General features: G+C 41.6%; 1 protein-coding gene across 1 annotated transcript in view; it reads left to right on the top strand.

Annotated features, from left to right (window-relative positions):
* Positions 1-21,570, top strand: part of TMDD1 (transmembrane and death domain 1) — a 351,271-nt gene that overhangs the window by 320,069 nt on the left and 9,632 nt on the right. The window contains exon 4 of the mRNA XM_085641018.1: positions 13,724-13,867. Coding sequence (XP_085497144.1) covers positions 13,724-13,867 — 144 coding nt within the window. The remainder of the gene's footprint in view (positions 1-13,723; positions 13,868-21,570) is intronic.

The raw sequence follows: 21,570 nt of genomic DNA, 5'->3' as shown, positions 1-21,570 counted from the left end.
GTGTGTGACTTCGAGTCCCCAGATGCCCGAAACCCAGCCTCAGAGCCTGGATGGTTTCTTCAGGGAACACCAGGTTGGGGGCCTAGGCTGTCCTGTTAGTCCATTTGAGGAAGATCACCTAGTGTATGGAGAACCTGGAGCATCTGTAAGTAGAGCTCCAGTGGTTTTGGTGTCTGGCAGTGCCGCTCCAGTAGGGAGGGTACAGAAGTCCAGCGAGAGGGGTGGCATGGGGCTGTGTTCCCCAGTGGAGGAGCCAGTGGGTCAGGGACCAGCCGGGAGGGCTGAGTCTCCTAGAGGTGACCATGGTGACCACACCTCTGTCCTGGGGGATCTTCACGCACTGTCAGGTGGACAGGGGACAGGAGATCTGCGCCAGGCAGACTGTCACGCAACATATGAGGCATATGTTACCCTCGGGGGATGGTGTGTAAGTCCCCAGAGGTCCTGGAGTGCCAGGCAAGTACTCAGCCAAAGGGTTTAGACCCCTGGTTGGGAGGCCAGGTTCAGGATCAGCCTAACCTGGAGGGAAGGACGACTGTAAGCAGTGTCCTGACCGATGTAGCTGCTAGGGGCACCACTCCAGTTGGGAGGGTGCCGGACTCTGGAAGGGGGTGCAGAGGGAGGGTGTCCTCGCCTCTGACCCCGGTGCAACCTGAGGGGTTGAACCCTAGGTTGGGAGACCAGTTCTCAGGGAGAGGTCCTGAGCTGGTTGGTGAATTGTGTTACGAGGTCGCCTCTCAGAGGAAGAGATGACGGAACCCTAGAAGAAGAGGTAGGGGGGGAGAGCCTCGCCCGTGACTGCTGGTCAGCTTGAGGGTACAGACCCTAGGCTGGAGGATCAGTGGCAGTTTAGAACTGCCCTGATGAGGGGTAGAGTGGAGAATGGTTACTATGTGCCAGGGGTTACTACCCCCAACTCTGTGGTTAGGCAAGGACCAGTGGCACCTGGATGGCCTAGGGCCTGGTCCTGGCCGCGGACTGCTGAGGCGTACCAGTGGGGTAGACCAGTTGGTCCGCAGAGCTTTTACAAAGGGAACCACGTGGGTTCAGAGTGGTGTAGAACCAGAGAGTGTCCCTGCCGTTGCAGGCCTGCGTCCGTGTTTTATCGCCCCAAGCAGGGAAGACCATCACGGTGGTGATTGGTCTACCCTGCGTTTTGGCTGGAAGGGGGTTGTGTTGGACTTGGCCCTTCTGGCAGGTTCACCCCTAAACTTTTTGCAATTATCCTAGCCTTTTCCCTATGTAGTGTTAGTGGTTTTAGGCCTCTAGGCACTTTAACACTGTGTCCCAGTGTAAAGTGCGTGCGCTCTGTGTTACATCGAATGAGACTGACCTGCCCTCCCATAGAAATGCATGGGGAATGTGTGTGTCCATGGTAGTTCCTGATGCGTGGGGAGTGCAGGGTCGAGTTTGGTATGTGCGAACTCGTGAGAGTGAATGCTGCGCGATGATGTGTGTGGCGTTACTGTGTCTAGTGTAGAAGTGCCACTTCTAGACGCTGGCATAAATGTGAAATGACTGTCTGGCTTGTGATGTGGCTCCAGGAGTCAGGATGGGTCTGCCCCAGTGGTGGATAGGGAGATTTACATCCAGATGGGTGGGAGGAGTACACCTGGGACCTGAATAGGGCTGGGCTTTCCCCACACAATACTGGCTCCGCCCCCTGTGGTGCGACTGATGTCCCTAGCCTCTCCAGTGAATGGGGAGAGGGGCTGAGCACAACAGAGTGCTCCAAAACCAGTTGCATCTGGTTTTCCCTTAACCCTGCAGCCTGAGACAAAGGAAATGTGTATATAAAAAGGGGCTGTAACCCCATGTAAAATGTTCTGCTGTGCTTCTCCTGATGCTGAGGGGGCTGCTGCTGCTGGGCTCCAGGAGGAACCGCCACAAGAGACTGCCTACCTGCTGGAGGGCCCTGTGTGCTGGCCTGCCTGAGCCCAGCCTTGTGCCCCCTGAACTTAGCGCCTGGAAGAGCGCTTTATTTGCCTTATTGTGGTAGAAACGCTTTATTTGTTGCAGTCGAAGGAGGTGCTGTGGAGGACGGTGGGTGCCTGCAGCACGAAGCTGCACCGTGTGGGATCCCCCCCACAGGACCGTAAAACCGAGCGGGTGCCCACCCCGCGTTGTTGCCGCCGTAGGATTTGCCTTCAATTCAAGGGCGGGTGCCCACCCCGCAATTGCCGGTGTACTACGCGGGAGCCTACCCCGCTTATTTAATTATTTGGTTGAAAACGGGAGCCCACCCCGTTTATTTAATTACTTGTTGTGCGCGGGTGCCCACCCCGCATCTGAGCCAAGAAAGAGTCACCGCCGCGGCCCGAGCCGCACATTGGATTCCCTCCGGGCCGCTGCCCAACGTGACCCGGAAGGCAGGGACTCCGTGGGCGGGGCTTCCGGGAGGGGAAGCCTCTCAAGCGGAGAGTCTGCGCCGACAGAGAGAAAGAAGACGGGAGAGGACGGGAGCCTACCCCGCCTCCCCGAGTGCCCCTGCAGAGTCCCGGGTCCCAGGAGGGGGCCCAGGTGAATCCGAAGACACCGCCGCAGAGAAGAGGCGCCGCAGAGAGGAGACGCCGCCTCCCAGGCAGACGGTGAGTGCAGGCGTCTCTGCGGGTCACTCCTCTGCTACGTGCAGAGTTTTCTCTGTTTTCGAGCCCCCGAGAGGCTCCAACGTGATTTGGGGCCCATTTTGTTTAGGGATCACGAGTCCCCCGAGCGGGACTCCAACGTCGGGGGCATTCCTTGCGGTAGAGCAGCCCCGGATGACAGTGGGCCGCTCCAACGAGAGGGCAGTCTACTTCCCTTTGAGTCCCCGGGTCGGGGCTCCCAGAATTCTACAGCTGCCCTGCCTCGCAGTGGGCAGCTGCAACGTGGCACGTACTTGAAGTAAAAAGCCCAGTGAGACCCAGAGGGCACGGGTGATTTCTGGTTGGCTTTGGCGCAAGCCCTAGCCAACCAGAAATCCCATTTCTAACAATAACCCTGTGGGATTCGGCACCATGCCAAAATTAATTCACCAAAACGGAACGCAAACGGTTGCTAACTATCATGAAGTAATGGGATGGAAAAGAAAGCGTGACATAAATCAATCACTGTATACCATTCTGCATCATGTGGAATCTGATACAAAATCACAGATGGATTTGGTACAATAGGACAACGTAAAACAACGATTTTGTTTATCTTTCTGAAATCTTGCACTATTCTGAACTTTCCATTAGGCTTTTTCAGTCCCATAATTGGTGAATTACATGGACTATTCATTATTTCTCTCAAAATACCTTGTTTAACAATTTTCTCAATTATAGGAGTAACTCCTTCAATTATCTCAGTTGTTAATTTATGTTGAAGAACATTTGGGTAGCTAATTCCTTCCTTCACTGTTATTTTTACAGGTTCCACATTTTTCATTAATCCTACATCTTCTCCTGTGAAATCCCAGACTTCTGCTTTTACTGTCTTTTTCAATTCTTTTGGTAGTTCGTCAGGGTTGAATACAGCAAAGGCTTCAGTAATCTTAGGTTCCATATTAGCCATTGTCATTTTATACAGTACGTCTTCATCAGGGATCTCAAATGCTATACCATCAGGGGTACAAAACATGGTGCAATTCATCTTGCACAGTAAGTTTCTCCCTAACAAATTTACAGGTCTTGAATCAGCTGACATAACAGTTGATCGAGTAGCACCAGTATCTACTAGAAAAGTAATATTTTCATAATTTACCTTTCCGTCCACAAAAGGGCCTGTCTGGTCTACTTCTAGAGTTGCGCCAAGTACGCACTCTTCTTCCTCCCTTCGGCACCGTCAATAACCTTCTTCTGACTCACTCTCATCGCGTTTTAGCCAATACTGCGAAACAGCGCTGGCGCGCGGCAACTTAGTTACCTGTGCTTCGTTGAAGAATCCTGTCTCATTACTGTATTTCTGTGAATTTATGCTCTGTGGAAAAGGCGGTTTTGGCGCCTGATTCTGTTGGGCAACAACCTGCTGTTGTCACTGCGGTTGACAACTCACCTCTTTCTGCACCTGCAGATTCAATGATGCATTATCATTATTAGTATTCGGAGGAATTTTACACTCGGGTTTCCAGTGCCCTATTCTTCCGCAATTATGACATGGGCATTTCTTTTTGGCTTCTTCTATATTAAATTGTCCCTTTCCTTTTCCATTATTAAATTTTTGTTTCATACCTGCTCCATTGGCTTGTTCAATCAATTGAGCTTCCTGTCTTTCTGCTACCTTGACCTGTGCCCACATAGCTTTTTCTTTCAACTTAAGCTGTTTGGCTTCAATTTCATCACTAAAATACTTTGCATGTCTCAGTACTTCATCTATTTTCTTATTTTGCCAGTCAACTGTATGCTGTTTAATCATTTCACTTATTTCTGGACGAAGCCCATATACAAATCTGTATACAAAGGGACTTAAATCCTTTTCACTCAAGTTTTCATCACCACTAAACTGCTTAAAGGCGAGGATCAACCTCTCATAATAAGCATGTACTGATTCTTTAGCTTCCTTATGAGTCCTGTCGATTTTTTTCCCAATCAGTCTCTTTGGGAGGTACCTTGTTTTTCAGAAAAACAATTACTTGTTCATATTTTTTCATGACTTCCGGGTCAGGGGCTCCCGTTTTTGGGTCTCTAAGGTATTCTTGTGTAGGCCAATTTATCATTAGTTTACACTCTGTCCATAGATCTGCTGGTACTATTATGTCAAAAAGACTATTTAAATCAATCCATAAAACTTTTGATAACTTTACGAACCTATCCACTTGCCTATACCACTCAACTGGCGTTTCGCGTAGTTGAGGGAAATCATTGGTAAATGACAAAATATCTTGTCTAGTCCAAGGGACATGTACATATCCCCCTCCTGGAATTTCTCTCATGGGACATTCTGTTACTACCTTTTCCTTATGGGGAAATCTGCAAACGTTTTGCCCGAGACCTCCTCTCGTTTTCGAAACCACCTACTCTTCCATTTATCTACATCTCCCCATTTTCTTAATAAAATGATTATGTCTTTGATCTGGGTTGTTCTTCCTGCGGTATTCAGATTTGCAATATCCTTTTCAGAAAAATCTACTCTATATGGTTTTTGTAAAGCCTTCACTCTTTCAAGGTCTATACGCATTTCATTTGCCACTTCTTCTAGTCTTTCGTGTAGACTCTTTGCTCTCCATTTTATGCTTTTGCATAGAAATAGTAATTCTTCATCCTGATAATTTTTTAGCTTTCCTGTGGGGATAGTCCCTACTATTAATTCTTCCAAAACCATCCTTAGTTTAGCCACATCTATAGATTGGGATTCTTTATCTTTTTGCTGCAAACTCCTTAGCCATTCACTTAATTCTTCTGAAGTAGAACCTACACTATCTTTCTCAGTATTTTGTTGTGTTAATCTCTTTGGTGTTCCTGCGACTGCTTCTGTCGTCATTATTATCCTATCCGCTAAACTTTGATTTACTGTCAAGTTTTTAGGTGTACTCTGTTCTAATATTTCATTGTTGTTTGTCTCCATGGATTCTTGTCTATATTTTTTTCTAGCCTTTCTGTTTGTTTATTACTGTTATAAGGAATCGTCAGACAATGCTCACTATCCTTCTGTTTATCAAAAATAGGCATTACAGGTCCTATGGTTACTGGAACAGTTACGGCTTCCAAATTTTAAGTTAATTCCCTAACCTTCTCAGTTAATTCTAAAGTGGTTTTTGCTAGTTCAGTTGAATTTTCATTACCCATTTTACCATGTTGTGTTTGCTCTAATTCTTTAAAAGGATTGTTCCTTCCTATCTCTGGTAATACTGATTCAAATTTTATATTTTGTGAAATCTCTCTCATTGGGGCACTTGGTGTCAATATGGTAGAATCTGACTGATAAGGAGATGGATTTTTATAAAACATGTCGTCAAGAACATCATCCTCTGAGTAATGCACACCATATCCTTTTGACTCGACATTATTTCTCTTTTCCATACATTTTCTACTGCAACTTCCTCAATATGTCTCACCGGAAACAGACCATCAGCCATATTTGCACTTCGCCATCTCCTCATTCTATCATCATGATTCTCCTGTCCATATGATCTACCAAACATGTACTTATACCTTACGCCACTTCTCTGTCTCTCTCTGTCATGCATCTCATCTTCCCATTCTGTCAATGCTTCAAACTGTGTTGGTCTAGGTCTCGGTTCTAGATTCATCATTCTCTCTCTCAAATTTCTTAAAACCGCTAACTGAAATGAACCATGTTCCGGAAATGCCAAAACTCCATCATCTTTTGTATGCTTCGCCCAATTGTCCAACCAAATATAAGTATGATATCCATATTTCCCAACCATAAAGGATGCGATTTTCGGTGGAGGAAGCAGCTGTCCCTCTCTAGTCTTAATTGGTTTGTCTTTTTAAATAAACTCTTGATCTTTCCAAACCAGGTCTTTTTCTCTTTTTCTGGTGGATCATAATACATCATTTTTGTCTTCCGTGTATTGCTAGACTTTCCCTATGACTATTATGTTGTTTTTTAACCAATCGTAGCGCGACTCACACTAACGCACCAATCGAAAGCATCTATGTCACTTCTGTAATTCTCCAATCGTGTCGCAACTCACACTAATGCACCAATCAGCAGCGTCTACGTTTCCCTGTAATTCTCCACTCTCAGCGCGGCATACACTAACGCACCAATCAGGAGCGTCTACGTTTCTTACTGTCTGGCCAATCCCAGCGCGGTCTTTCTGACGTCAGGTTTTTTCCCTACTCCTGCTGACCCCTCCTTTACAAAAAAATGTCAGCAAACTTTCTTACGGTCTTCTGACTTACAGATCTGTTAGTAACGACATAAAAACGCCACCATTATCTGTTTCGCTAACAAAGAATAGTTATTGACCTTTCTTACAAGAATTCCATCTTTCCCGAGAGCAGCGCTTACCTCTGCCCTACTACGGAATCGTTACTTCCGTTGATAAAGTAGCACATCCCTCTACCTTACCCTTCTAACAAGCATTAGCCAACTGTTTCTCTAGAATTAAGACACCTAGTTGGGTCGCTCTGCTCCTGAGAAATAAAACCAGAGTTTCACAATTAACCTGAATGCTATTTCATTCACGCACTTTCATACGGAAAATGTAGTTCATTCACACAGAATTCTGTCTTTCCCGAGAAAAGCGAACAGTCTGTCCTACTACAGAATTATGACACTCGTTAATAAAGTAGCACTTCCCTCTACTTTATCCTTCTAGCAAGCTTAGGGAACACCTATTACCTTTCCAGTGATAAGCGTAATCAGAGTGCCTTTTGGACTCCTGGTCCCTAAGACTAGGGGTGGGCGGAATTTGCGAAATTCACTTTCGCAAATTATCGCGAAAATGTAAAAAAACTCTGCAAACACACGGAAATATCGCGAAGATGCGGACGTTTTTTTCCCGCCCGTTCGCGGTATTTTCTGCGCGGTTGCGGCTCGCCAACTTGCTCATGCGGTTGCTCGCGGGCGCAGCCATCTTGTTTTCACTGGTCTCGCGGTGCATGATCGCGAGAAGAAAGACGTGATCGCGCAACGCATGACTGTACTGCAGGCGCGAATTGTCACGAGACAGCGCAAATGGCTACCAACAATCCAACATCTCGTGGAGAATGCGACCGGATCGGGAAAACTTGTCGGCGAATGCGGGGATTCAGGTAAGGCGATCGTGCGCACGCGAGAATGTATTATTTTACAGCGCGAGCAAGAAACAAATTCGCTAAACTGCGGAATGCGGAAATTTTGACATTTTCGCGCTTTCCGCGGAACGCGAAAATGCCAAATTATCGCAATTTCCGCGAACGGAACGGAATTTTGGCCCAGGCCTACCTAAGACCAAAATTTCACAGTTGACCTTCGCTACCATACATTTCTCTCATACAGAAAATGTCCCTAATGGCAACAAACGACGATGTTACCGAATCGAACCCAGACAATGCGTCGTGCAACTTCAATCATCACACGTTTTCCCCGTGTACCTACAGGGCAACAACAATTCCGTCTTTCCCGAGAGCAGCGCTTCCCTCTGCCCTACTACGGAACCGTTACAAACTTCCGACTTCCTACATCCCAAAAGCCGTCAAACAACATAGAACTCGACGCAACTCAACATAGAGTGTTAATACATAAACCAATCAATAAGCAATAAGCGATTTACAAGCAATAATCATCAAACCAATACAATAATAACCATCATCCGAAAAAACTGATCCAGCGCAAGACCGGGAAATGGGGAACAACATATACCGATATCCTCCCTGCGTCGCAGACCCGTCGTCACGCAAACTCATTCACACATGCATTCACTGGTGGGGCCCATAACACCAACACTCACACAATCTATTCAAGAGTCTGCACACAGGAGGGATGAGTGATTCAAGCGCCGGACATGTGGGAAAAACACCTTATAACCTATAGGGAAGGAAAAGTAATTTACAAATATACATTAATGCCCTTTCGCCTACAGATCCTTAATCTTAAGCATCAAGGCACTCCTCCCACTTCAGTCAATTGACCAAATTAGTTGGATTGGTTGATGGTGATTTAGAACCAGCTAAAACACATTTAAGACCTCAAATCTATTTCGGAAATGAAACTCACAACTCATGAATTCTCGTTAATCAATAATTATTTATCTAAAATTTCATAATGATTTTAGTTCACATTTGTCTCGTCAAAGTTTAGAAAGTTTTATATCAAAATTTCAGTAAATCGCAGAACTTCATATTTACCTAATCTTACTATTTGGAGTCCTCTAATTCATTGGCTCTGAATAGTCTTTGTCATAGATCATCCGAAAGCAAGCCAAAGCTCAAAGTTCTTTGCTCAGCATGTTACAGTCCCAAAGATCGGCAAAGGACCAGAGACATGCAAGCATCTATCATTGCTCGTAGATTTAGGAAAGGTTCGCCGTCATCAGATGATCAGGCAGCATCCGGACCTTCAAGGATTCATGAAAACGTAGCGCAAAATAGGAAGCAAAAAGGCGATGTGACAACATGCGATATGCTCTCTATTCTATTACCCCCCTTTTATAATACAAAGAAGTAAAGATGATACAATTTAGATCGTCCGATGTCAGTTTTAAAGTTTTAGTTCAGTTCGAGGGGTGAGGTCATAAGTTAATCCAAAGTCGGCTTGTTCCGGTTTATTGTAAGGTTGATTGTTCTCTTTTCTTGGCTGTCATCCTATGCTACATCCTTGACCAGGGACATTCGGTACAGAGGTTACTACGAGGTTTAGGAGATTTCTTTGCACCTGCGCAGTTCACTCTGCGCCTCGTGGAACAGTGGCCACTTCGTCGTGTGGTGTCAGCGGCCATCTTGGATTTGGGCCCAAATGCTAACTTAAGCGAAACAAACACAAAAGAGTAATTAATATATATAAACAATAAATCTAATGTTAACCCCTTCCTAATCCCTCTATGTGCTTGTATTTATCTAGCATATAGCAACATTTAAAGCCATTGTATTCACCTTTTCGATCCTCCTCTTGGGCAACATACAAAAGCAACATATATCATGCAGTATTGTAATTACTACATATACTACAGTTAATATGCGTACAGATTTTAGTCATAAAGGTTATTTTATCCATGCAAATGCAAATCCCACGTGTAATTTTAATATTAATAATGTTGGTTAATAAACATGCAAACTCATTTAATAATATTATAGTTAATAGATTATCTAATTAGTATTTTCATGCAGAATAGGGGAGGTATACAAAATTTTGTACTACCCGCTCCATCACAGCCTAAGTGTAAGCCGTACACAACCCTTTTGATACTCACTCCTTAGCTGCTATTCCTTCACCACCAAACATTGAAATTCTGCCAATCCTCCAAATCAAACCATAGTCTGAAGAACTGGGACTAAACTATAATGTGACATGGACTATTTTCTTTGAAGACCCCTAACTTCGTATCTCAAGACCCAAACCATCCTCTCCTACCATTTGCTGATGTAGAGGAGTTGGGCCCCCTTTTACCACCTTGTGATGGACCTTTTTAGGGTACTTGAGAAATAAAAGAGTGAGATTCAGGATCAATTCACAATTACAGTGCAACCTATTTGGTCACCCAGTGAAATTCAGAGTAGATAAGTAGAATTAAGTATGAGATTATTCCAAATTCAAAGCTAAAGTAATATAAATCAGTCTCAGAAACATAGTAGAGCAGTATAGGATTATCAAGGGAAATCCAAAAAGGCATACAAAGTGTATCCTCAGTAGCAAGTAACAGATGAGGACTTCCGTGGCAATCGTACAAAGAAAAACAATGTGATGATGAGATTAGAAGTTGCGGTCCTTCTGCCTATAACACATGAGGAATTCTAATTTCTCCAGCTAACCTAAACTAAAGAATTCTAAAGGAAACCCCATATGGATCCATTTGTCAGCAAAGGAGAAAGGTCTCTAAAGCAAGAGTGTTGCATTGCATGATGCTACACAATGAGAATAGCGCATAAAGGTCTATATCTCTCCTAGTCTGAAAATGGTCTGAATAAAGCTAAATATTATTCCCTAGTTATATCCACAAAAGGCCCTTCTAGAACAGTATCAAAGGTCCAATTAGTGACCACCTTCAAACAGTACTCTTTTGGCAGACACATTCGTAATTCTTCTTCTTTGATCCACATATTCGAGGTATCCTTGGATTTTATCTCTTCATTCCACACTGCCAGTAGTCCTCCCTTCTGCTTGTTCATTTTTATCACCCTTGTCTCCCTTCACGCTTCCCTATATTCTTCACATAATACGCCTTTCTCCATTCATCAGGTCATGTACCAGGCACCTGCAGGGAAAGACAATCACTGCACCCAAAGAAAACATTCACATTGAAGGTTAAGCATTGCGAAATCTAAATGCTAAATGTCTTTGGTCAAGCTAGCAAAACCAGGATTTCAATACAAGTTGTAACTGGGTGAATACCGATGCATATACAGTCATGTTTTAAATGTAAACTGTAATTCTCATAGATACATATTCCATAATACAGCGAATGCAGGATACCTTTAAATAAATATGTGAATTCATGAAAATTAATCAATATTTTTAAAATGCACACATGTAAATATACATGAGAACTGCAATTTGTTGTTACTGTAAAAGAATGATTAGTGTACACATGTATACAAATCCAAATGCATAGGGTAAACTTAGCAAAACTAAGATTTCAATACAGGGTTTTGTAACTCCGTGAATACAGATATGAGTGTGAAATGCAATTCTGATAGATACATATTCCATTATACAGTGAATGCAGGATGCATTTAAGTAAATAAGTGAATACATGAAAATCAATCAATGTTATTAAAACACACACGTGTAAATATGCATGAGAACTGTAATATGTAGTTACTGTAAAATAAGCATTAGTTTACACATGTATATAAATGTAGAGGCTAGATGGTAAATGCACTTTCTATATGGTTTTAAGTGCACTTCCCTTAATTAGTTACATAAGGACCGCAACATATATATGACCAAATCAATAATGAGAGTTGAGCCAAAATTACGCTGCTCCAACTGTACCTGTACGATTTACATTGCTGTTAGAAGCAACACTATGTATACATTTGGTTTATACTGTTCAAAGACGTTCATTTGACTGAAACTGTATTGAACTTCACTGTACCTCTGTGAACATACGGACATTATAGGAAGCAACAATGACACTGTACAACTGTAAAGTATTTAAGATGCATTATTATGCTGCCATAAACCTCGATAAAAAGTTATATAAAACAGAGAAAGAAACAAGGACTTTGTTCAAACTATCAACATTTGCCCATCATATCATGGATATATTGTATCTCTGTGTAACATCAAATAAGGGTAAAAGGCATTATTGCAAAATGTTACACAAATTACATGTGTAATGAAAGACTGACCTTGTAGTATCATGCTTTTTGCAGACTGAAAAGAAATTTGAAAATAATATTTCTACATTGTCCTACTTTTGTATAATAGAATTTCTTACTGTGGTGAAAAACGCCAGATAGATTTTCTTGCTTGCAACTTTCTAGCAGCATGGCCTGTGAAATCAATGCTGAAAAATAGGAGCATTTTGCTATGTTCACCCTAAGTGGATAAGGGTATACCTAGACATGGGTACCTTGCTCGCTGTCCCACTGGATTAAATCTAGCCTGACTGATGAGGGGTGAAACCCTGAAACCGGTCCTAGGCTGCTTGTTTCCGGTCTAGGGAGGACCTGGCCCGGCAGTTTGGGCTGGACTGTTCCCGTGAGGAACTGGGTCAAGACTGATTTTCATATGGCTGGGTTAAAATTGGGGTGGCCTAGTGAGCTAAAAACGATAGATTAAACTCAGATCTGTGACTGGGGGTGAGTGGTTGAAAATTTTCAACACTCCTTCTCTCATCTTGTTATGTTTGTTATGTTCGCCCTGAGTGGCCAAGTGTATGCCCAGACGTGGGTCCCTTGCTCGCTGTGCCTCTGGATTCAAGCTAACCTGGCTGATAAGGGATGAAACCCCGAAGCTGGTCTTAAGATGCTTGTTCCCAGTCCTGGGTGGACCTGGCCAGGCAGTTCGGGCTGGACTTTTCCCATGAGGAACAGGGTCAAGACTGATTTGCATATGGCTGGGTTCAAACTGGGGTGGCATAGTGAGCAAAAATCGATGGATTAAATCCAGATCTGTGACTGGGTGTTAGTGGTTCAAAAGTTTAATCACTCCATCCATCATCTTGTTGTGCTTGCTATGTTCACCCTAAATGTCCAAGGGTATGCCCAGACATGGGTCCCTTGCTCTCTGTACCATGGGATTCAAGCTAGCTTGGCTGATAAGGGGTGACACTCCAAAACCAGTCCTAGGAAGCTTGTTGTCAGTCCAGGGAGGACCTGGCCTGGCAGTTCGGGCTGGATTGTTCCCATGAGGAACCGGGTCAAGACTGATTTGCATATGGCTGGGTTCAAGCTGAGGTGGCATAGTGAGCAAAAAACGATGGATTGAACTCAGATCTGTGACTGGGGGTGGGTGGTTGAAAAGTTTGATCACTCTGTCCATCATCTTGTTATTTTTGCTATGTTTGCCCTAAGTGGCCAAGGGTATGCCCAGATGTGGGTCCCTTGCTCGCTGTGCCTCTGGATTCAAGCTAACCTGGCTGATGAGGGTTAAACCCTGAAACCGGTCCTAGGATGCTTGTTTCTGGTCCAGGGAGGACCTGGTCTGGCAGTTCGGATTTGACTGTCCTCATGAGGAACAGGGTCAAGACTGATTTACATATGGCTGGGTTCATATTGGGGTGGCATAGTGAGCAAAGAAATGATGGATTAAACCCAGATCTGCGACTGGGGATGAGTGGTTGAAAAGTATGTAATGTGTATAAAATATAGGATCAATTAACAAATTCTGAGGATTGTTAAAAATGCTCATTTGACTGGACTTTATCTTACTCTTTTACCAATTTCATAGTAGCACAGATTTAATATATAACACACTCACTTGCCAATCAGATTAACTGTTCATTAATAAAATGGAGCCGTTTCTGAATGCCGATTTTCATTTGTCCTCCAAACTACTCTACATTTTAAAGCATTCCTTCTTTATTTAACAAAGAGTTTGTGTAAATGCTGTATTCAAATTATGATCTTAGAATATAGGAAAAAAAACAAATTAACTCCAAGCATTTTCGTCAGAAAATCATAGGTTCAATTGCATATTTTCTTTTCTCAAGAATTGGGCAAGAACTTGAACCAGGATAAAAATCTGGAACTCAAGAAATATGTGAAAGACTACTCAAAAACACTGGAAAAAGAGTCGCCAATATTGAAGCCAGCAGATGAAACACCAAAAAATCTTCCACGCCAACAACGAGATGGTAAGTGTGTTTTTTAAGCCTATAAAAAACCTAACATCATGTTTGTAAATTTTTAAAAATCATCTTGCTACAATCCTGCAGAGATAAAAATGTGTGACAATTGAGTATGTTATATTTTAAATCAATTTAACTTTTTTTGCAAAAACATTTCTTTTAAGATTTTATATCTAGTTCTTTAAGACATTTTCAAGTTTAGAGAAAAAAGGAAAACTGAAGCTGTTACTCTTTAATCACAGCCCTTAAAAAGAAGTTATTAGGAGAGAGTGTATCAAACAAGAATGTGAGTCAATAAAGGCAGCCTGATAATATAAGTAACAAGCATTGGCATAGCCAATAGGTCTCGCGTTTGGGATCTTATAAGTGTTTAGCCATGCAACAGTTGCATAACTAAATACTTATAAGGTCCCAAAAGCGAGACCTATTGGCTATGCAAAGCGGCCGCGAAAGTGAAAGTAATCGCAGTAAAGCGTGGCGCGCGCGCCCGCGCACATGCACTGTAGCTCTAGGCTGGCCTGGTAGCACTTTTTGGAGCCCTCTCAATAAGTCTCGCCAGACCAGCGCATGCGCTGGGTCAGGCGAGACCTAAAAATCAGGTAAAACCAAGCCCCCCTGCTCTTTGCTTAATTGAATGATGGTCATATTGATACATGAATGCTGATGTTTCCATATAAAAAAACAATCTCTTTAATAATGTTCTTGATTAGTTTAATGAGAACATTAGAAAATATAAATAACGTTTGAATCAACATTTTTATATAAGCCACTAAACCTATAATTGATAAAGGTAAAAGATGCTGTCTCTCTTACAATTTCTTCACTTTAAACAATGTTGCACAATAAATTAACTTCTACAGATCTAAAATATTTTAAGTTACAAACACCACACGATATCTAATGGGGCAAATAGGTAGCCACTGGTTCCTAATTTTCCTCCTTCAAGGCACTGAAAAGAAGAATTTCTGACTTGTTATGATTAATCTTATAACCCCCAAATTGAGAAACTTCACTAAATATTTCGAAGGTTCTCTGGATTTTAGCTTTTGTTGTATATCAGTTACAAAATAATATCATCACCAAAATGTTTTCACTTAGACATACCTGAAACTTGAGTTGAAATTAAATTTTCATTCCGTAAAAGAATAGACAATGGCTCAATAAAAAATGTGGGTAACAACTCACAAGAGGGGGCAGCCTTGACTCATTCCCCAAGGAATATGAATTTGGCCACATCACATGACTTGATACTGATCCTAGCTATCGTCCTTGAATACGGATTCTTCAAAATCTTTAGAAATTGATCAGGTAAGCCAAACTTCATCAGTATTTGAAATAGTGCTGACCAACTTAACAGGTCAAATGCTTTCTCCCCATCTACCATAATTATAGTCACTCTAGTTTTCTTGGTCGAAAAATAATATATGATCTGAATCAGGTAATTAGTGTTAATCGCTATTGACCTGTAAGGAAAAAAAACGATTCTGACCACCATGAATATGTTTCTGGGTAACAAGAGCTAAGCGATTAGTTAACATTTTCATCGAGGGGTTGTAGTCTGTATTTAGCAGCTGATCGGGCTTTATAAATTAGGAGTAGGAAACAGTTTATCTTTTTTTTAAACACTTAATACAATAGATTCTGTAAACGATGTAGAAATATACCCACCAGAAATGATATCATTAAATGGTTAGATCAACAAATCTTGGAAAAGTGGGCAAATTCCTTATGAAACTGGATTGGGATACCATCATTGCCTGCTGCCTTGGTGTTAGCCATGGAGGACAAACCTCGCTATACTCTGTCTCTGAAATTAGCTTAATTATAATATTGTGTTGTTCACTTCAGAGCTGGAGAATTGGATTTGGAGTAAGCACCTTTAAGATGGCATTCTCTGAAGCCTCCATTTTAAGAAAAAGCCAAAAAGCTTTTGTCTAGCCAGCTTTAGCGGCTTACTAGGAAAACAAAAACTAACATCTTATCTGTAAATTGTTAATAATCATCTTGGCTACTAGCAAAGCTAGAATGAGACTCTTTTGAAAAGTCACTCTCCAACTCCCCTTATTCTCACTCATTCAGCTCTTTGTGAGAATTGAATTACTGTCTAAATAACACATGCAACCATCCCAGAGTTAGCAGTTTGCATGAATCTGTTATTTCAATGATTTTTGTTACAATTCAAGCAACTACACACAAAACCCCTATAGGAGAAATAATCAACCTATCCCACAGAGAACAGAAAGTCTACTAAAACATTCTTTTTTTTGTACTTTATTATAAAAATATATAGAATTGGATGTCAATTTTATCTTTTTATATAGCTCATTTCATTTTTCTATTCAAGAACATAGTCAAACTAGGGAAGACAAAGCGATACAATTGTCAAAGGGACTAAGCATAACATAAAAAACTCAAAACAATCAGTATTATATACACATAAGTAGACAATTCAGTGCAATTATACAAAACAGAAAATACAAATTACAGAAAGTTTGGGAAAACATAGAAGTGACACAAAATGCTATACAAAACAGAAGATACAATTTACAAAAGGCTTAGGAAAACATGAAAATGACACAGAATGCGCCGACGCGCGTTTCGGAGTCTTCCTTCCTCAGGGCGCTGATGTCATATCCAACTGGTGACAACTCAATATCGTTTGATATGTTAGGCTATGTCAATATAGGCAGGCATTAAATTGATTAAAGTTTTCTTTTATATCTCGTCAGTCTCATTTGTAGATTCCAAAAGGTAACTTCAGAATAAATGTGATCCCAAAGCATTCGGGATCAGTCACACAATGGTATCAACAGCAGGAAATCAGGGATCATCCGGAAGTCGTGACACATTCAAGTACAAACTGGTGTACCAACAGTGCCATTTATTTAGGTCACTGATCGGGTTTTACCGAACCAAATTCGGAGAGCAATGATAAAAGTAGCTTAGAATATATTGACTTGAAAGAGATTACTTCTCTCGCTCCCTTAAGTGGCCAGCGTTCGAGGGTAAAATTTCTTTTGGTTACATCTGATCGCGTAAACCGGAATCTCCCGTCGCAGACGACGAGGCTCGCTGCCTCCGAATGATTTTTGTTACAACATGAGAATCAAAGAAACCTATGCCAATAACCGTCATTCATCTCTGATCTTTAGATTCAACTACTGATTATCTATTAGGCTTGGGTGACTCAGTAAAAATGATCTGCAAAGGTTAACCATCAACCTGGGGGCTGATGCTACACATATTGCACCCTGAAAAAAATGGAAGTAAGAGATTTCAAACAAAATGTCTTTCTGTTACCTAAACACCCATACATGTATGGAATGATTAGGAGAGCCTAAAACACAATTGTAGTACAAATCCTTCAAAAACAAGATGTCAAATTACACTTGTGTCGGTGACTGACCCCATATTAGCAGCATAAAGTCATGAACGCAAATATGGAATTGGAAATACTTAATAAACATGAATCACTTGTAAATACCCTAAGTGTATATCGTATTATCTTTTTTTAACTACCATGTGTTATTAAATAAGTGGACCACTGCCAAATCAGTTTTGGTCCTGATCCCCAAAACATTCCTACCTGGGTTTCCTAACCATGTCTCCTCTGGACAGGAACACAAGGAATTGAATCAAATTTTGGCCTTTTTGACCTCATCAATGAGGTGAAGCTTGCGTGAGCAAGGGACTCATGTCTGGACATACCCACTCTACAAATAACTCATTTAGATGGTAAAACATGATTAAGAGAAACTTTGAATTAATTGTAACTGCTGGTAATTACGGTAGGTGCATTTAACCCAATTGTTGTGTGCATTTCTGTGCATTAATGAAAGACACCAACAATGTGCAAATAAGCTTTGATCCTGCCCCACTAGGAACGTTCCTTCCCAAACTGCAGGGCAACTTGTCATTAAACTCAAACACAAGCAACCCCAGAATGGTTTTGTACTTTTAGGGCTTTAACAATGAGGCACTTGTGTCACTGATGTAGACTGAGCACATAACCTTACCAAGGGAGACTCAGGTAGCAAAGAAGGGATGGTGGCAATACTAGAATGAATCTGAACTGCTGGTCATTACACTGGGTGCCTTACATACCAAACAATTTTAGTTTGTCTGCTCTATTACAGGAGTACACAAACCATACACAAAACAGCCTTGGTCTGCTCCCGTAGGAAAAGACATCCCGAAGCATAGCCATTTGAGCTGGATTGTTTCTGTAGGAGAAGGAAAAATGCTGTTGTTTCTGTTATGGCCCAGTCGAGCTAGAAAACAATAGAACAAAATATTTGTGGGGGATTAGCAAAAATAGATGTTCCAAGAATTTTAAAGCTCTTTAAATATTCTATTTTACCTATATAGTAATTCTTTTATTTCTGATGCTACTTGGAGCTTGAAATAAAGATTTCTTTAATCTATAAAACAAAATGGTACTACCATATATATTGGTTTAATCAGTAAGTGATTTAGGAAGAATACCTGTCCTTGCAGGGAGAGACAAGTCTCTACTTCTCGACAGGAGGGAGCCGGACTCTTCTCACCACCTACTGTTGGCAGGGGAGCCAATGGGCATTCTTCACTCGTGCAAACATGCCTTTGTAGCTAGCTGACAATATCTAGGGTTCTCAAGGCTCACAGAGTTGGTGGCCATGCCTGCTATGGGGCAATAGGGGCTATACACTTTCCACTCTACTGTCAAGCCCTCCTTCCATCTGCAGATTATATGGCACTTTCACTGATCGGTTGTGTGTTACCAGGATGGACGGGCTGGAGGCAGGGTAGAGGTAAAACTAGACAATGAAGCAACATATCTGTACCGTATTACCATTAAATCAGGTAAGCATTTGGTTATATATGTTATACCTCCAGATTAAAAAAAGGGGTGTTATTGTGATTCTGGGTACTTTTTGTTTTGTTAGTCTTTTTTGATAAGAAGAGAATTGTATGAGTTTCTCTTATCTGTGGTGAACAAGAGAGTGAATTCTTCCATATTGTGTGGATTGATCACTGTCGATCATCCATTTTGAGAAAAATCAGTAGTCTGGTTCTGTTAAGATGCACATCTCTACAAGGAAATGTGAAATTTCCCAGTCAAGTAATCACAGCTCAGTATTTGGTCCTGCAAGCCTGAAGTTAATGCTGTACTTGGAATAATCTGTGAATTCTTTAGTGCTCCTTCTGTGTCTTGCCTTCATGGTCATGCCGTTTCACTGCTTTGTTTCATTCAAAATCAGTGTCACTGTAGGAAAGTGGATCATTAGTAGGTGGGGTTATTCACCTTCAGGTAGCAATAATACCACAATCACTAATAGGTCCAGTCAGGTCACAATAACTTAATCCTTGCTCAACCCTTGGTAGCTTGGCAAACGAGCAGTTAGGCTTAATTTAGGAGACAGAAATGTGTGAAGAATTTAATATCATCAAAACAGCCGGTTAGTAAAAGTCACAACACAATAAAAATCAAATACCAATTTACAAAAAAGGAAATATATTTATCTTTAAAATGACACCTAAATTAAAAATAATCCAATGTAGGGAACCAGAGATATAAATGTTTAAAGATTAAATCAGAAATGTTGCATTCCAGTGCCAAAGAGCTTAATTGAAAGAACAAGAGGTAACGGAGTAACCCTGGGACATGGGTTATACGAAAATAAAGGAAACAGTGGTCCCTGAAGGCGGAAGTGCAAATCTCAGCTTCATCTGTAACTAGTAAATAACCATCAACTGATTGGTCCTACAAGGAAAAGTACAGCTTTATTCAATTCTTTAACATTTTAAAACACAAATGAAAGAACTCATGTGGGCTCTATTATTCGGGATATTTATAATTGAAGTGGCGCTCCCAAACTAGGCAACAGTGCAGTGAAAGTGAGGTAGGTGGGTATAAAGTGCGCTAGTGCTATGCAATATATGTACATTAATAGTGACTGTTGAGAATGCAGTGGTGTTGATACACACTCTGACTCAAAGTTAACAGGCTTCAAAATCACATTTAAACAGTACACTATTATAGTATCAATGTGTTGACCCTCTGGGTTTATTTTCCTAATGTCATCACCAGGATGAAGAATGGGAAACACTCATTGGATGGTATTCACGCAATGAAGGAGTCACTCGTAAGGTGAGTGCACAGATTTGATTTTAGGTTTTGATCCTCTGGGCATGCTGTTTTAATTACTTTACCCCTCATGGTGGCCTAACGGTTTTGTGCAAATTCTGTGATTGCTTGGCCTAGGTTTGCAGCACACCAGTTCCTCACTGTGGTACACATATAATCGGGGTTACCATTCTCTGTCAAACTGAAACCTAATTCTTCCAGACACACATTACTTCTACTGTGTTTTACATACTTTGAGTACTACCAGGAAGACACATGCCTTGAGCCTTACCTGCTCCAAGCATGACAGACTTCCGTAAAATTCAGTAATAGTTGAAGGGGGCCACACACACTAGGCTCTGGAAGCAATTCACTGACTTGCATACGACCAACGTGGCCGATTCATTCTGGAACGTACTAATTGACATTTATTACATGAATACGGATGTATGACATTACAACGCGTGTCATTACAATGCGTGCAGTTACATCGCATACGTTACAACGCATGCAATGTTACAACGCTATGCCATTACAACAAGTCTTTACATCGACCTGCACTAGATGGCGTGCTAACATTAGAAAAGTGTAATTTACTATTCCAACTCCAGTCCACGTAACAGTAGGGAAGGTGTTGGGATAGTAAACTACACTATTTGTAATGTTAGCACGCCATCTAGCGCAAGTCGATGTAAAGACTTGCGTTGTAATGGCATTGCGTTGTAACATCGCATGCGATGTAAAAGCTGCGCGTGGTAAAAACCGTGTTGTAATGGTTGTTCCCCCATGAATACCATCCAATTGGTGTCTCCCATTGTTCATTCTGATGATGACCCTCAGTAAATAATCTCAGAGGGTCAAAACGTTGACACTATAATAGAGAACTTTTTTTAACGATTTTGAAGCTTGCAAACTCTGAGTCAGAGTGTGTATCAACACCACTGCATCCTCAACAGTCACTATTTATGTACATATATTGTATAGCACTAGCGCAATTTATACCCACCTGCCTCACTTTCACTGCACTATTGCGACATTTGGGAGCACCACTTCAATTTCAAATGTCCTAAATAATAGAGCCAAAATTATTTCTTACATTTCTGTTTTTAAATCTTAAACAAGTTGTGAGAAGTTGGCCTGATGTATGATGTCACTAGTTCTAGTGTACACCTTATATCACTCCAAACAACCCTTATGGTGATTGGTTGTAAAGTCAACCTTATAGACCAGCTATCCTAGTGGTAGCATGGACAAGAGCAGTCTTAGGCTAAACTCTTAATGGCATGTGAAGCCAGCTGTGATACCATATGTAATCCCTTGAATACCAAATGAAAGGACACCACAACAGATATGTATATAAAATAAAGTGTATTTATTCTAGTCAAACCCTCAGAACTCTTTATGAGATTAGAGGTAAGTACAACACAGTCTTATTTAAGCATACATTAAGTCACACAGGTAAGTAATACAGTTAGGCCATAGGGGCCACGCAAACCATATACTAAAGAAGTGGTATAAGGACCACTGTCACGAAAATAGGATAGGCCTAGGCCTAGGGAATCGCTGGGGCTACACTACACTAGCAACAGGTAGGAAGTGGGAG

This window comes from Triturus cristatus, chromosome 1_1 (assembly GCF_964204655.1).
Source record: "Triturus cristatus chromosome 1_1, aTriCri1.1, whole genome shotgun sequence".
Taxonomy (NCBI): Eukaryota; Metazoa; Chordata; class Amphibia; order Caudata; family Salamandridae; genus Triturus; species Triturus cristatus.
Note: the sequence above shows the minus strand (reverse complement) of the source record. Positions and strands in the feature narration are given on the sequence as shown.